At 40.8% G+C, this 17,456-nt stretch overlaps 1 protein-coding gene across 1 annotated transcript in view; it reads left to right on the top strand.

Annotated features, from left to right (window-relative positions):
* Nucleotides 1–1,647: 1,647 nt before the first annotated feature.
* The window catches only part of SLC35D2 (solute carrier family 35 member D2), a 90,803-nt gene continuing 74,994 nt past the window's right edge, over nucleotides 1,648–17,456 (top strand). Inside the window, exons 1-2 of the mRNA XM_007939202.2 lie at nucleotides 1,648–1,799; nucleotides 15,178–15,211. Coding sequence (XP_007937393.1) covers nucleotides 1,648–1,799; nucleotides 15,178–15,211 — 186 coding nt within the window. The remainder of the gene's footprint in view (nucleotides 1,800–15,177; nucleotides 15,212–17,456) is intronic.

The following is a 17,456-nucleotide window of genomic DNA, read 5'->3' as shown; positions in this document are numbered from 1 at the left end:
GTTCAAAATTTTCCTTTTAATTTATTCAAATATTCAAATGGATTCATTTTCTATTTTAATACAGGGTCTTGTGGGGGGGGGTTGTTCTTGTTTTAGGTTTTTGAGTCTCTTCCTGTCTTACCTTTTCAGTGCCAGCTATTTTTCAAAAGTTCTGCCTTAGTCTAATCAGAGCTGAAAATGTTCCTCAGTATTTAGTCTTTAACTTGTTTATTGTCTACAACAGAAAAACAATTATCCCAGATATTGTGGCTCAAACGTTTTTTCACTTGAAAATTTTAACTTTTCCAAAAAGCTAAATTTCAATTTTTTAAAAGTTATAAATATTTGGAATGAATATGGGACACTTGAAATGCTGTGGCAGGACGACTTTGGCCAATATAGGCAGTTCTGGTAGGCTCCCCTTGAATTCAGGTGAACCACAAAGATGGGTGTGTAATTGGCAAGCTGGGCATAGACACGGGGCCCTCAGGTGAGCGGGAACCTACCATTAAACACCTGAGGCAAGAAAAGCCCTGAGACTTTACAGCTACCCTAAGGCTAGCCATTTCCCTCCTGGCACCATATTTTGTACTGGGAGTGCTGTGTGTTATATGCTTGTGGGTGATATTTACAGCACCAAATGGGGAAAGGGTATTTGCCCTGGAGAAATGAATACACATGTCCACACAAAAACTTGTTTATAGCAACATTTCCCCCTAATACTCCCAAACTGAAAATAGGATGTCCATCACCTGGTGAGTGGATAAACCAATTGTGACACTATTCAACAATTCAAAGGAACAAACCACTGGAACCCCAAATAACATGGATGAATTGCAAATAACTCAGAGAGAGAAGCCTTCAAAGAGTACATACTCACTTACATAAGGAACTCTGGTGGCATAGTGCCTAAGACATTCGCCTGTGAATCAGAAGGTTGGAGATTCAAACCCACCAGCTACTTCGCGGAAGCAAGACGGGGCAATCTACTTCCATAAAGATTTACCGCCTTGGAAATTAATTTACATGAAATCCTAGAAAAGGCAAATCTAACTTACAGTAATAGAAATCAGAATGAGATGGAGGGTATTGACTTCAAAGGGTTACAGGGAACTTTTTGAGCTGATGAAAATGTGCTATGCTTTGAGGTAGTTACACGGGGTATGTACATTTGTCAAAACTCAGCGAACTATGGACACGTAAAATCGACATTTTACTGTATGTAAATTATATCTTAAATCAACATTGTGTGTGAGTGTGTGTGTGTCTGGTGTGTTGAGGGCGAGCGAAAGGAACCCTAAAGCTGAAGCGCTTCTGTGTAAAAGAGCAGTGTGGAAGAAGGTAGGGCTTTGTAACTCTCCCAAACCCGTGTCTTTCCTTCATTAGGCTACACTTAGAAGGAGGTGCTTAGATCCACTGTAAGTTTGAGGATAAACTCTAGGGACACTCTAGGGTCCGAGCAGTCCCGATTGTCCTCCGCAGCCTGCAGTTTTGGGGCGCTCGCAGAGGGCGGGCGGGGATCTAGGGTTCGCTCTGCGGCTCTTCCAGTTTCTGCCGCGCCCTCTTCCCGGACCGGCCGAGGGCGGGACGGAACTGGGGCCTGGGCCCGAGCCCCGCCAGTCTGCCGCGGAGCCGGCGCGCGGCGGGTCCGCGCTTGGCCCGCGGGACATGACGGCGGGCAACAAGGCCGACGGCGCGGGCGCGGACCCGTCCCCCGCGCAGCTGCCCTCCCGGGTGGCCAAGCTCCTGTCGGCGCTTTTCTACGGGATCTGCTCCTTCCTCATCGTGCTGGTCAACAAGGCGCTGCTGACCACGTATGGGTGAGGCGGGTCGAGGGGTTCGGGCGGGGGTCTGCACTGAGCGCCCCGCTGCGCGGTGGCCACCTACCCAGGGACCTTGGATCGCCAGGCGCCACACTCCCAGGTCCCCGCTGGCAGGGCGCGGTGGAGGCGCCGCCGGAGGAGCAGAGCACTGGCGGCCCCTCTTCTCCTTGTACTTCGGCCCCGCCCAGGTCAGATGGCGGATGAGGACAGAGAACCAGGAGGTCTACACTACAAACTTCAGTGCCAACGTGCCTGGCTGTGCGCTCTGCACAATACCAAGTTTTCAGAAAGGGCTGGAACCTTTACAGCTTACTCCAAGCAAAATCTCAACAAAGTAGTCCACGTTTTGGTGACCGCGGATACACCTTACTGCTGAATCCTCTGCAGTAACAGTATTTACAGAGCTACACCCAAATGGTTTAAAATACACGAATGAGCTAAAAGTGAATTTTAAAGATTAATAATTCTTTACACAAGTGTAGGTGTACGACATTCACATTTGTTTCGATTTTAATTTAGCCGATACATTTAATTTGTACTGGTTACAAAGAATGGTTGTACCATTCATTCTCACATTGCTGGCGTTTGCATGGAAAACAGAAGTTCATGGGATGTACTTTTTTGGATTAGTGTGAAGTAAGCCATTAAATTTATGGTTCTTGAAACTATTTGTAAGGACTAGAAAATTCTGTTGAATGCTACTAGATGGTAGCAATTTGGAAACAGCAGAGGATTTAGACCCAGCCTCACATTTAATGTATGTGTGATCTTAAGCCAGTCCCACAGTCAGCAATTTTCTCGTGTACAAAAGCTGAATAATAACAACTGTGTTCATCATACCTTACTTTGGAGTTGATTCTGACTTACGGTAACCGTTGGTGTGTCAGAATAGAATGGGGTTTCATACGGTTTTCAGTGGCAGAATTTTCAGGAGCAGATCTCCAGGCTTCTTTTCCTAGGCACCTCTGTGTGGATTGAGCCTCTAACCTTTTAGTTAGCAGTTGATAGGTTGCACCACCCATTGCGTGAATTACCTGTGTTAATTTCATTCCAGTCTATGAGGGAAGGCTCTTTGTAAACTATACTGTGCCATAGAAATGTAGAACCAGGATTTTAGAGCCCAAAGAAGCCTCAGAGAACATCATCGGCCTTCTTATTTTATGTTTGAGAAAACTAAGACCCACATGAATGTAATTGGCTACATATCCAGTATCTACTTAAGTATTTACTGAGCACCTACTATGTGCCAAGCCCCTTCCAGGCACCAAAGAAATAATTGAGCAAGACAGACAGAGGCCCTGAATCTAGAGATGCCATTTCAGTAGTAGAGACAGGAAATAAACTAGTAAGTTTATGAATCAACCAGACAATTTCATTTTCATTTTCACTGACCCTCTACTTTACCAAACATAACGTTCTTCTCCAGAGACTGGTCTGTCCTGATAATGGGACCAAAGTACAAGAGACAAAGCCTTGCCCTCTTCTCCTCTACGGAGAATTCTGGCTTTACTTCCTCCAAAACAGGTTTGTTCATTCTTCTGGCAGTCTGTGGTATATGTCTCATAACACCACAATTCAAATGCATCAATTCTTCTTCAGTCTTTCTTATTCATTGTCCAGTTTTCACATACATATGAGGCACTGAAAATCCCATGGCTTGGGTCAGACGTGCCTTAGTCTTCAAAGTAACAGTGTTGCCCTTTAACACTTCAAAGAGGTCTTGTGGAGCAGATTTGCCCAATGCAATACATCATTTGGTTTCTTGACTGCTGCTTCCATGAAGGCTAATTGTGGATCCAAGTAAAATGAAATCTTTGACTAACTGAAGTTAGTCTTTTCTCCATTTATCATGATGTTGCTTATTGGTCCAGTTGTGACTATTTTTGTTTTATGTTGAGATGTAATCCATACAGAAGGCTGTAGTCTTTGATCTTCAACAATAAATGCTTCAAGTCCTCTTCACTTTCAGCAATCAAGATCATGTCATCTGCATATCGTAGGTTATTAATGAGTCTTCTTCCAATCCTGATTCCACGTTCTTCTTCACATAGTCCAGCTTCTGGGATCATTTGCTCAGCATACAGGTTGAGTAAGTGTGGTGAAAGGATACAGCCCCGATGCACAACTTTCCTGATTTTAAACCCTGCACTATCCCTTTGTTCTGTTCAAACGAAAACTTTTTGATCTATGTACAGGTTCTTCATGAGTACAATGAACTGTCTGGAATTTCTATTCTTCACATTTGCGTAGTCAATAAAACATAGGCAGACGTATTTCTGGTATTCTCTGCTTCCAGCCAAGATCCGTCTGACATCAGCAATGATGTCTCTCACTTCACATCCTCTTCGGAATCTGGCTTAAATTTCTGGCCGTTCTCTGTCTATGTACTGCTGCAACCATCTTTGCATTAATTTCAGCAAAATTTTGCTTGCATATGATATTAATGTTGTTGTTGTTGTTGTTGTGTGCCATCGACTTGGACCCGATTCATAGCAACCCCTTCTTGGGTTTCCGAGGCAGTATCACTACGGAAGTAGATTGTCCCATCTTTCTTCCGAGGAGTGTCTGGTGGGGATATTAATGATACTGCTTGATAATTTCTACGTTCTGTTAGATCACCTTTCTTTGGAATGAACACAAATAAGGATTCTTCTAGTTGATTGGCTAGGTCGCTGTCTTCTAAATTTCTTGGCATAGTTGAATGAGTGCTTCCAGCACTGCATCTGTTTGTTGCAAATGGATATAGGAGATAGGGACCAGAAAACACTGATTAAACACTTGGAAGACAAAAGGCGTTGTCTAACCAGGAGGAATTACTGTGTGAGACATCTCACACTTTAGCCTTTCTGTGTTTAAAATTTTGAGTTCCATGATTAAAGGAGGAAATCCTCTTTTGCTTTCTGAGGCAAACACCCTTAGCAACCTTTATAAGTAAACATTTCACATTTCCGTAACATAATACACAGTTGGAGAACTCACTTCAAATAACATTGTTCATTCTCTTTATTTGAAGATCCAAATGCTTTAAAAACACATTTTTGAGGGGAGGAGAGCTGGGTTGATTTGACAACAACAATAAACTATAGACACCTGATCTAAGCATTAGCTGTCTGAGAACAGAATGTTGTGTTGTAGGATAGAAAGGACTTTTCAGTAATTACTTACCTCACAGGGTCATGGGAATGTAGCTCAGGGAGTGTTTTTTCTCTTTCATTTTGAAAAGATTGTTTCCAGTTGGGGTACAAAACTGATGTGTGGTCTTAGTTATCTGCTAGTTTTAGTTCATTATAATGCTAGGTTGGTTCCTGAGTGGTGTAAATGGTTAATGCACTTGGGTTCTAACGGAAAGATTGGAATTTTAATCCACCCAGAGGTGCCTTGGAAGAAAGACCTTTGATCTGCTTTCAAAAAATCAGCCAGTTCTACTCTCATACATGTGGGGTGCAATGTGTTGGAATTGACTCAACAGCAACTAGTAAACGCTAGGTTTATCTGGTTGGATGGAGAGGCTTTTGAAGGATGTGAACCGTCAGACACTGTTGGGGTGAGAGGGAAAACAAGCTCATTTGAGAATCTGTGGCCAGCTGGCAGCACTAGTGGTTCTTTCAGTCAGATTCAGGAGGGCTGTATTGGTTGCAGGTCATCTGGGGTCTTTGTTGTTGCTGTTGCCATTTTAATACTTTGGGCATGAAAGAATTTACTAATGATAAAAGCCAAAACCAAATCCGCTGCTGTTGAGACAATCCCAACTCATGGCAACCCCATGTATTACAGAGTAGAACTGCTCTGTAGTGTTTTTTTGGCTGTAATATTTATGGAAACATATCTCCAGGCCGTTCTTCCTCAGTGCAGCTCCGTAGTTTTGAACACGAACTTTTACATTAATAGACAAGTGATAACTGTTTATACAACCAAGAAATCTTTATGAATACTAGATAATAAAAACAATGAATTTAGTTGTTGACACTCCAACAAATACTTACTCAGCAAAAGCTGTATGTGTGTTTACTTCATTTTGGGCCCCAGGGCCTTGAGATCATTTAAGATGGTGGTTTCCATCTTGAGAATTAGCTTTAGAATTGAATTAGATTACCTACCAGGTAATCTGAGCCACTTGGAGAGATTTTTATAAAAACTGCTGGATCGAAGTCTCCAGTGGTAGGAATTGTAACTCTGTGTTAGACAACAAGAACAACTCCTATTTTTCTCTTAAGGAGTCCTGGTGCCTTAACAGTTTAGCACTCAACTACTAACTGAAATGTTAGTGGTTTGATCCCACCCAGCAGCCCTGTAGGAAGAGAAAGACCTGATGATCTGTTTCCATAAAGATTAAAGCTAAAACCAAACTCATAGCTCAGCAAATGCTATGGGATAGTTCTGCTCTGTCACGTGAGGTCAGTGTGAGTTGGAAATGACTCGATGGCACCCAACAACAATATTTTCCTCTTACTTTAATGAAAACCTGGCTCACTCTTGAAAATGCTGCTCCTTGCATCCCATATCAGATGAAGCTGGGCTTTTGCCTGATACTGTAGGTCTAGGTCAGGAGGTGGGTTTGGATACTCTTAGCTAACCCTTGCTTGGGCTCTACTGAACCTCGAATTTCCCACTTCCATTCCTCAGCTCATAGTCCCTAGTGGTACAGATAGTTAATGTGTCTGGCTACTAAGCTGAAAGCTTGGAAGTTCAAGTCTTCCTAGAGGCACCTCAGAAGAAAGACCTGGAAATCTACTTCTAAAACATCAGCCATTGAAAACTCCATGGAGCACAGTTCTACTCTGACACAAATGGAGTTGTCTTGAGTCAGAATCAACTCTATGACAACTAGTTTGGTTTTGGTGTTCCTCAGCACACTGTCCTGAGCTCCTGGTTACCCATTTAGTGAAGAGTCTCTTCTGCTTCTGCCTTCCAGGTGACTTCAGGATTCCCATGGCTGAACCATCCACAACCTGCTCTCTATTTTCTGACCTCATCTCTATCCCACTTCCTACGGTTACTCCCATGACTCTGTCATCATGAATAACTATGCTTCTCTGTCTCTACCACAGGACATCTTCTCTGATGACTGCTACCTCTTCTACCACAATTTTTGTCACATCCATTCCTCCCAGTCCAGCTGAGAGATGTTCTTGAATGTATCTGTGACCCCTTTCCCTCTGTCAGCTTGGCTCAGACTTATTGGCACCACCTCAGCCCGTTGTAAGTCCTACTACCACTTCCTTCCTTCAGATATGAAGAGAGCTCTGAATGTCATGAGAGAAAAGCCACATCTGGATTGGCTGATTGGACTTTAAATTTATGGTCACAAATTTCAACAAGTACACTATACTACCTGGTATTTTCTTCTGGAACCTTGTTTTCCTTGCCTCATAAACGACTATTTCACACTTCCTTCTTCATCCTGAAATCTCTCACTTCCTTTCCTTCACCTTCCTTCTCAACTGATTCTGTAATGAGAAAATTGTTGTTAGTTGCCATACAGTTGGTGCTAGCTCAGTTTGACCTTATGTTTAAAAGAACAAAATGTTGCCTGGTCTTGTGCCACCATCATGATCCTTCCTATGTTTGAGTCCATTGTGTCAGTCTGTCTCATTGAGGGTTTTCCTCGTTTTTCCCTGCCTAATTTCCTTTTCTAAGGAACTCTGCTGGTGTTGTGGTTAAGGCATTTGGATGCTAACTAAAAGGTCACCAGTTCAAACCCACCAGCTGCTCTGTGGAAGAAAGATGAGGTGGTCTGCTCCCATAAAGATTTATAGTCTTGGAAACCCAATAGGAGTCACTATGAGTCAGAATTGACTTGATGGCTGTGGTTTTTGCTTTTGGAATGTCCTTTTCTAGGAGCTCTGGTAGTGCAGTGGCTAAGGCATTCTGCTGTTAACCACAAGGACGGTGGTTTGATTCACAGTCTTAGAAACCCCATAGGACAGTTCTATTCTGTCCTGTAGGGGCCCTCTGAGTCAGAATGGAAATAATGGCACTGGGTTTGGTTTTAGTTTTTAATGTCCTTTTCTAGTGATTGGTCTTTCCTGACGATGTGTCCAAAGTAAGTAAGCCAAAGTCTTGCTGACCTCACTTCTCAGGGACATTCTAATTGTACTTCTAAGACTCCTTTATTCACTCTGGCAGTCTGTGGTATACTCAACATTCTTCGCCAATACCATATTGGAATGCATCGATACTGTCTCTTCATTGTCCAGATTTCGAGTATGTACAAGATCACTGAAAAGACCATGTCTTGAGTCAGACATGCCTTAGTCATCAAAGTGACTTCTCTGCTTTTTAAGCTGTAAAGAGGTCTTTTGCCCCAGATTTGCCCAATGTAGTATGTTGTTTGATTTCTTGACTGCTGTTCTGGTATCTTGAATGCTTTAATGGACATTACTTGTTGTAGAAACCATAAAATGAGCCCCACCCTTATCTCCTTCCTCTTGGAATGAAACCAAAAAAACCAAACTCACTACTATCAAGGGAGTGTTTATTTTCCCTGTAGATGGTCAAACTCTCCACTTACGTTTGGGGCTCTCCACTCCTCTCAGCTCACTCCATTATCTCCTCCATTCTGCCTCAGCACCCTCTCTACCGAGTCATTCTTATCCGCTTGAAACATGCTTGGGCTTCTTAAACAAACAAAATCTTTTTTATCCCACATGTATCCCATATTTCTCTGCTCCTTTCAGAGTCAGACTCTTGAAAGAGTGTGTACACATATCTTCTCACCCTTACATTCACTCTGACAGACATTTATTTAAAAAATACAGGACAATTTGAATGATAAAATGTACAAAGAAAAAAGAAGAATCCACATTTCCACTACCTAGAATTAATATCTTACTTTTGTCTTTTTTTTTTAAGAAAGATCATTCCTTTGAGATCATTTTAAAGTATCCAAACAATAAGATAATATTCTAAAAATGATTGAAACTCATAGTAACTAATGATTTCAAACATCTTTTTATGTAGCTAGATGGATATATAGAGATAAATCAACTAACCAGTTTCTGTTGAGTTGACTCTGACTCATGGTATTCCCATGTGTGTCAGGGTAGAACTGTGCTCCATAAGGTTCTCAAGGGGTGATTTTTCAGAAGTAGATTGCCAGGCCTTTCTTCTTCAGTGTGTGGAGGTGTACTTGAACTTCCAGTCTTTCAGTGAGCGGCCAAACCCAAGAACTCTTTGTACCGTGCAGGTACTTAAGATACAGAGATGATGAAGACATAAATATATATACTGAATTACATTTTAATTACAAATTAAATTTTTAAATTTATTTACATAATTTATTTTACTTTTGTTTTTGTTGTTGAGAGTATACACTGTAAAACATACACTAATTTGTCAGTTTCTGTATGTGCAATTCAGTGACATTGATTATATTCTTCGAGTTGTGCAACTGTTCTCACCCTTCTTTTCTGAGTTGTTTCTCTCCCATTAACGTAAATTCAGTGCCTCTTGGGAGCTCTGGTGGCATAGTGCCTAAGGCATTTGACTGCTAACCAGAAGGCTGGCAATTCAAACCCACCAGCCACTCCTCAGAAGGAAGGTTGGGCGATCTACTTCCGAAGTGATACTGCCTAGGAAACCCAAGGAGGTGTTGCTATGAGTCCAAATTGACTTGATAGCAGTGAGTTTTGTTTTAAGTATCCTATTCGATGTTTAGGAGCTCTGGTAGCATAGTGCCTAAGACACTTGACTGCTCACCAGAAGGCTGGTGGTTCAAACCTACCAGCCACTCCTCAGAAGGAAGGTTGAGCAATCCTACTTCTGTAGTGACACTGCCTTCGTAACTCAAGGAGGAGTCGCTATGAGTTGGGTGCCACTCGACGGCACATAACAAGATAGTTCTAAAATAAGCACAGTGCTCAAGGCAGACATCCATTACTAATTAAGCTAAACTACTGTTTGGTTTAAGAAGGCTTCAGGAGATATTTTTGGTTTAAGATTTAAAGATTATCTCAGAGCAAGTCAGGGATTCATCCAGCTTCCATTGCTCCAGAAAATCTGGATTCCATGAGAGTCTGAAATTCTGTTCTGCATCTTCCCTTTTTTGATCAGGATTCTCCTACAGAATCTTTGATCAAAATGCTCAGTAATTATAGTAATGTTCAGTAATGGTAATCAGTTCTTCTGATCTCATGGCAGAGAAGGCAATTGTTCATGGAGGCCCACATATTCCATATCCTCCTCCTATCCCTGATTCTCTGTCTTCCTCTATTGCTTCAGGTGAATAGAGACCAATTACCATGCCTTGGGTGGCTGCTTGCAAGCTTTTAAGACCTCAGGCACTGCTCAATGAGCTAGGTGATAGAACAGAAGCACTAAACATGTTATTAGGCCAATTACCTGGGATTTCCCATGAAATCTCCAAACCCAGGAACAAAGTCCCATGAATTGTGCATAAGCATTCTCAGCAGCTACTTTTTTGTTTGTTTGTTTTTTGGTCATTATTGTAAATACATCTATCACACAGCTTTTGCCATTTCAAGTTTTTACAGGTGTACAACTTAGTGACAGCACTTAACAATAATCGTCTTTTCAATCTTACCTTTAATCAATTTGATTTTTCCATCACAGTAAACTGAAATTCAGTATTCCATAAGAAATACCCCTATCCCCTCCCTCCACCCTTGTAATTGCTAATAAACTTTGGTCTCTACACATTTACCTTTCCTTGTCTTTTTATATAAATGAGGTAATATAATATTTGTCCTTGTGTGATTGACTTATTTCACTCAGCATAATGTTTTCAAGCTTCATCCATATTGTAGCATGTATCAAGATTTCATTTCTTCAACTGGTTAAGTAGTATGAGCACAAATTTTCAACAATGTGGATCCATACTATAGATGCTATTTATTTACTCATCTATTTATAAATCATTTTCTTAATTAAAAATTATGAGGTAAAAGAAGGGGTCTTGTATTTAATTACTTAAAAATTATTTTGAGGATACTTTAGGATTCCCTTCTCAACTTTTTATTATAAAAAGTTTAAAATATGGAGGTAAATGGAAAGTATAGTAAGTAAGCACCCATATACACACCATTGAGATGCAATGATTTTAAACGTTTTGCTATATTTGCTTTGTTTTTTTCTTAACCATTAAAAGTAACTAAACTTGATGATACTGCACTTTGAAATATTTCAACATGTTGTTGTTATGTACCGTTGAGTCAGACCCGACTCATAGCGAACCCTCCTTGGGTTTCTGAGGCAGTATCACTATGGAAGTAGATTGCCCATCTTCCTTCCAAGGAGTGGCATCTCCTCAATTGTAGATATTCTCCTAATGGCACCATTGTTGTCTTAGAAACTTAACAAAAATTTTCTAAAATTATTTAATGAAGAATTCATAATTATCCCAATTGTCCTCAAGATATTTTTCTGTTTTTTAACATTTTAATTCAGGATTTGATCAAGATTCATGCGAAAGTTATGTCTTTTTAGTTTACGTTAATCTAGAATAGTCCCTCTGTTTCACTCCCAACCCGTGATACTGACTTTTTGAAAAGTCTGGGTTAGTTGTTTTGTAAAATGTCCTACATTTTGGATTTTTCTGATTTATTCTTTGTAGTCTCGCCTAACTTATATTTTCTCTGTCTCCTAACTGAAAGTTAGGTCTTAAGGCTTGATTCTATCCAGATTGAACATTTTGGCAAGATTACTTCATAGCTGACCCTGTGAAGGTTATATTGTGTCATATTATCGATTGTCCCACCGTTAGGCCCATTTGCTGAGTTTGAAGATTTATTTAAGGTGAGGATGGCAAGTTGCATGTATCTATAAAATTTAATTTTAACTGAACTAAATGGAAGAAAGAGAAATTGGAGTTCAAATGAAATAATTGTTTGCTTTCAAATACGTATTTCTTCATTACAAGAGTTAATGTTTCTTAAAGATTCCTGTCAGATTAAAAGATTATGAGAACCTTTGAGAAGTGGAAATTATTACATTTATTTTTTAAACCCATTTTTCCATTTCTGGTGGTATATATGGCTGCCCTGCCATGGAAGATGAGGACACTTGTAAACTGCCCCTCATTTTTTTCCACTTCATATCTTGTTTTATAATTTATTGTTGTTGTTAACTGCTGTTGGGTTGGTCCCTGACTCATGGTGCCCCATGCACAGTGGAACGAAATGCTGCCTGGTTCTGTGCCGTCCCCATAATCAGTTGGGGATTGGATTGTTTTGATCCATAGGGTTTCCATTGGCTGGTTTTCTGAAGTAGATCACCAGGCCTTTCTTCCTAACCCATCTTAGTCTGGAAAATCCACTGAAACCTGTTCAACATCATAGTAACACATTGCTCAAAATTCAAGCTGGATTAAGAAGAGGTTGTGGAAAATGTGATATCATTGTTGATGTCAGATGGATCTTGGCTGACAGCAGAGAACACCAGAAAAGATGTTTACCTGTTTTTTATTGACTATTTAAAGGTATATGATTATGTGGATTATAACAAATTATGGATAACATTTCAGAGAATGGGAATTCCAGAACACTTAATTGTGCTCATAGGGAACCGATACATAGACCAAGAGGCAGCTATTTGAACAGAACAAGTTGGTACTGCATGGTTTAAAATCAGGAAAGGTGTGCATCAGGGTTGTAGCCTTTCATTATACTTGTTCAATCTGTATGCTGAATAGATAATCCAAGAAGCTGGATTATATGAAAAAGAACACAGCATCAGGGTAGAAGGAAGACTCATTAACAACCTGCAATATGCAGATGGTGCAATATTGCTTCCTGGAAGTGAAGAGGAACTGAAGCACTTACAAATGAAGATCAAAGACTATAGCCTTCAATAGGGATTACACCTCAACATAAACAAAAATCTTCACAACTGGACCAATAAGCAACATCATGACAAATGGAGAAAAGATTAAAGTAGTCAAGGATTTCATTTTACTTTGATTTACAGTCAATGCCCATGAAATCATCAGTCAGGAAATCAAATGACATAATGCAGTGGGCAAATCTGCTGCAAAAGACCTCTCAAAATGTTAAAGATGTCACTTTGTGGACTAAACTATGCCTGACCTAAACTATGGTATTTTCCATTGCTTCATATGCATGAGAAAGGTGGACAATGATTAAGGAAGACCAAAGAAGAATTCGTGCATCTGAATTATGATGTTGGTGAAGAATATTGAGTATATACCATGGACTGCCAGAAGAATGAACAAATCTGTCTCGGAAGAAATACAGCTGTAATGCTCCTTAGAAGTGAGGATGGTGAGATTTTGTCTCAAATACTTTGAACATATTATCAGAAGGAACCAGTCTCTGGAGGAGGACTTCGTGCTTGGTAAAGTAGAGGACCAATGAAAAAAAGGAAGAACCTCAACAAGATGGATTGACACGTGGTTACAACAATGGGCTCAAACATAGCAATGACTGAAGATGGAGCAGGACTGGGCAGTGTTTTGTTCTGCTGTTCATAGTGTCACTATATGTTGGAGCTGATTCGACGGCAACTAAAAACAAGTGTAAGGAAGGGGTCAGATATCCATGTTTATCATTCTGAAGCAAATTTTTGGTTGAATGTTCCCTTTTCAGGGTGATATTATTCAAAGTTTTTTCTACAGATGCAATTAAGTGAAAAGGAATGTTTTGGAAATGCCTTCGGCTACAAGCAACAGAAATCAGGATTCACAAAGCATAGTGAGTTTGAGGGAATTCATGGCTGATGAAGAGAGAAGGTATAATCACGAGATAGCGTTGCACAAGGAACTATTTATTGGGGGCAAAAACATTGACAGCCCCATGCAGGGGGTAGTCCCCCAGAACAGGAGTTCTTCCAGAGGCAAGCAGTAATAGGGAACCACTAGAAGGGGAAGATGGCATGAAAAACCCCAGGAAAGAGGAGAAGATATGAGAGAAGGTTTTGTATACCTTGCATGATGTCTTCTCTGTGTCAGATTGCTCTGAAGGCAGCAGCACTTTAGGGTCCTTATAACTACGGCTGTGGCTAGCAGAGGTTGGGTGCAGTTTCATGAGATTTGTAAAGCAGGCTCTAAATGGACAAAAATCTGCTTGTTTGGCCTATTTTGAAAACAATTGAATGTGCCATAAGAATTAGATGTTATCTGGCTACCAAGCCAACCACTTGGAAAGGGATCAAAATTGGAGATCCTGGATAGAGTGGGAGAAAAAATGTGGAACAAAATTCAAAAATATAAAAAAAGACCAGGATTACTGGTGGGATAGAGACTGGTGAAACTTCTGAGACTATGGCCCTGAGTCATTCTTCGGACCTTGAATTCATTCACTTGGCTGGCTCAACTCTCAGCCAAACAATAGACAGGCCTGCAAGCTGAACAACTACACCAGCAGGATGTACTCCTTAGAACAATACAGAAGGGCAGCATTTGCACAGGGAGAAAGCAAGGCAGGCAGGAATGCATAGGTAAGAAGGATGCAGGGTAACCACAGGGAGGAAGTGGGAGGAGAGCTGTTACACTGTGGGGATTGTAACCAGTATCACAAAATATCATGTATATGAACTGTTGAACGTTAAACGAATCTGCTTTGTAAAACTGCACCCAAATCACAGTAAAAAGTTAAAAAACACGACAAAACCAAAAAACAACTGAACATGCACAAATTTTGGTTTGGCATCAGTAGGTGTTTTTGGGCTAATAATCCTTAGCTTTCTCTAAAGAAGTGAACAATGTGAGATGAATGCATAGAGGCCATCTATGCCCCATTTACATAAAACAGTGCCTAAACCACAAGGAGTTTATTTTTATCAAATGACAAAAGGCCTGCACAAGCTGTTTTAGCTGGTCACTAAACAGAGATCTTGCTCTTTTGATTACTACTCTTTCTTATTTGTTACCTCATGGGAGCAAGATGCCTTCGGCTGGCAACTCCAGGCATCATGGCTGTGCTCAAGCCATGAGAAAGAGGAAAGTTTTGTCTCCATACCTCCTCCTTCTGTCTGGAGGCCAGGTATCTATTCTGAACTTTCTTCTCCACCTGAAGACCCTTCCTTTTGTCTCATGGGGTTGAAGTGGGTCACATGACCACTCCATAGCCCCAAGAGGGGCTGGAAAGGGAAACATTCAACTTTCCTTCATCTTTAGAGGGAGGGAGCAGGAGAGAAAGGGGTGGGGAGTTGTTTTTATGTAGCCAATCCATATTCTGCCTTATGGGGAAATAGAAAATTGCTGAATTTAGCAATGATAACTTTACAAAATAAAAAAGAAATGAGCAAATGGAAAAGGAACAAGTTTGATGTTAAATTTTCATTGTCTAAGACTGAAAAAAAAGTCCAAGACCTTCCAATAACTCATGCAATTATGTATTATAGACTGTTTTCAAATTTTTATAAGTTACTAAAATTATTTGCTTTTCTTTGTTCTTTGTAGTTTCCCATCGCCAATTGTCCTTGGAATTGGGCAGGTAAGTGAAAAATATAAAACTCCTAGACAATGGTCAGTGTACATGATGAAAGTTTAAGTACTTTTATTTAAGACTGTGGTTTATAAATTTAATCAGATGACAGAGGACCTGAAGATCATGATACTCTTTGTGGAACAGCATAAAACATAAAATATTGACACTTTTTATTTCATCCTTCAATTTGGGAACAATTATATTTGTGGGTGTCTTAGTTTCCTAGTTGTACTGTAACAGAAATATCACAGGTAGCTTTGAAGAATCAAACCTTATTTTCTCACAGCTCTGGAGGCTAAAATGCCCAACGTAGAGTCTTGCTGTTTTAATTCCTTCTTTGTTGCCCTGGTTGTTCTTTGGTTACATGACAATCCTCACATGTCATTTGTCTTCCCAGTATGTGCCCCCATCTCTGTCTGATCTGCTCTTTTTATAACCCAGAAGTGATTACGTTTGGAATACATCCTACATTGATATGACCTAATTAATAAAGCAACGAAAACCCTATTTCCAAACTAGATTACTTCCACTAGAGTAAAGTTTAGGAGCTCTGGTAGCATAGTGCCTAAGGCACTTGACTGCTAACCAGAAGGCTGGTGGTTCAAACCCACCAGCCACTCCTCGGAAGGAAGATGGGGCAATCTACTTCCGTAGTGATGCTGCCTCGGAAACCCAAGGAGGGGTCACTGTGAGTCCGGTCCAACTCGACGGCACATAACAACAACAACAACATGGTAAAGTTTAGGATTTGAACAAAAGTTTTGGAGGGGGACACAAATTGATCCATAACAGTGTGTGTGTGTGTGTGTGTGTGTGTATAGCAGGGAGGGAACTAATTTTAAATTTAAGTTCTTTAATTGGATTTAGAGAGCAGGGGTAGTTCAGTAGTAGAATTCTTGCCCTCTATGCAGGACATTTTGGCTCAATTTTCAGCCAATGCCCATCAAGTGCACCCACGACCCATCTGTCAGGGGAAGCTTGTGTGTTGCTATGATGCAGACTGGGTTTTAGTGAAGTTTCCAGACTAAGACAGACTAGAAAGAGAGACCTGGCTGTCTACTTCAGGAAATCAGCCAGTGAAAAGCCTGTAGACCACGATGGTCTGATCCCAGTGTGCATGGGGTTGCCTGACTCAGGAGCCAACTCCATGGCAGATAATAGCAACAATTTTATTTAATTGCTCTAAAACAACAGGCCACAAGCCTCCAAGCCTCCAAAACCTGTGTGATATCAAATACATGAATTGGGGGAGTGAGCTAGAGTTGGGACAGAGGAGCTCTGGTGGCCCAGTGCCTAAGGCATTTGACTGCTAACCAAAGGGTTGGCAGTTCAAACTCATCAACCACTCTGTGGAAGGAAGATGGGGCAATCTACTTCTATAAAGATTCACCACCTTGGAATCCCAGTGGGGTCACTATGAGTCAGTATTGATTAGATAGTAATGAGTTTGGTTTTTGGTGGAGTGGGACAGGGGAGAACACTTGCTCCACTTGAAGGGTGTGGTTGACATTTACTCTAAGCCATTGTTGCCTGATAGGAAAAGGGATGTCGAGATAAGGTGAGGACCCACTATGACCTTACTTTCAGAACTTCTAATTTTTTTCAAGACAAGGAGAACATCTGAAATTTTATATCACATCTCCTAATTTGTAAATGCTGGCAACCAATTCAAATTTTTATAAAACTCTTCATGTGCTGTGATAGTTGGAGGTGTATGTCAACTTGGCAGGACCACAATTCTGTGTGGTGTAAGCAATTGTGATGTGGGTTATTCCAATGGTGGATCAGATGTGTATGTTTTGAGCAGCCAATCTGTTGAAAGGGAGTTTCCCTAGGGGTGTGGCCTGCTTCCTGTATATTTATGGACATCCTGGGAAAAGAGACACTCTTCTGTGGATCAGGATTCTGTTGTGCTGCCTACAACTGTCCATGAGTGAACAATCCACCATTTGGCCTGGAGATCTTCGATTTGTCATTCATTGGAGTCAATGGCCAGTATACTGCCTGCCAACCTTGAGCTTCTCAGCTCCTGCAGCTGCATGAGTCAGGAGAAGCCTCCAGCTTGACGTTTGATCCAAGAACTTGGGACTTGCCAGCTTCTATAAGTGTGTGAGCCATTTTCCTAAGATAAATTTTTCTTTCTCTCTCTATATAAGCTTTACTGGTTTTGTTTCTCTAGAGAACCCAGTCTAACACATTTGGTACTGAGAGTGGTTCTAGAGAGACAAAATCATAAGGATGGACTTCCTAA

The sequence above is a fragment of the Orycteropus afer genome, unplaced genomic scaffold (genome assembly GCF_000298275.1).
Source record: "Orycteropus afer afer isolate SDZICR_OR568_19922 unplaced genomic scaffold, OryAfe1.0 scaffold00005, whole genome shotgun sequence".
Lineage (NCBI taxonomy): Eukaryota > Metazoa > Chordata > Mammalia > Tubulidentata > Orycteropodidae > Orycteropus > Orycteropus afer.
This window is presented reverse-complemented; position numbering and strand designations above follow the sequence as displayed.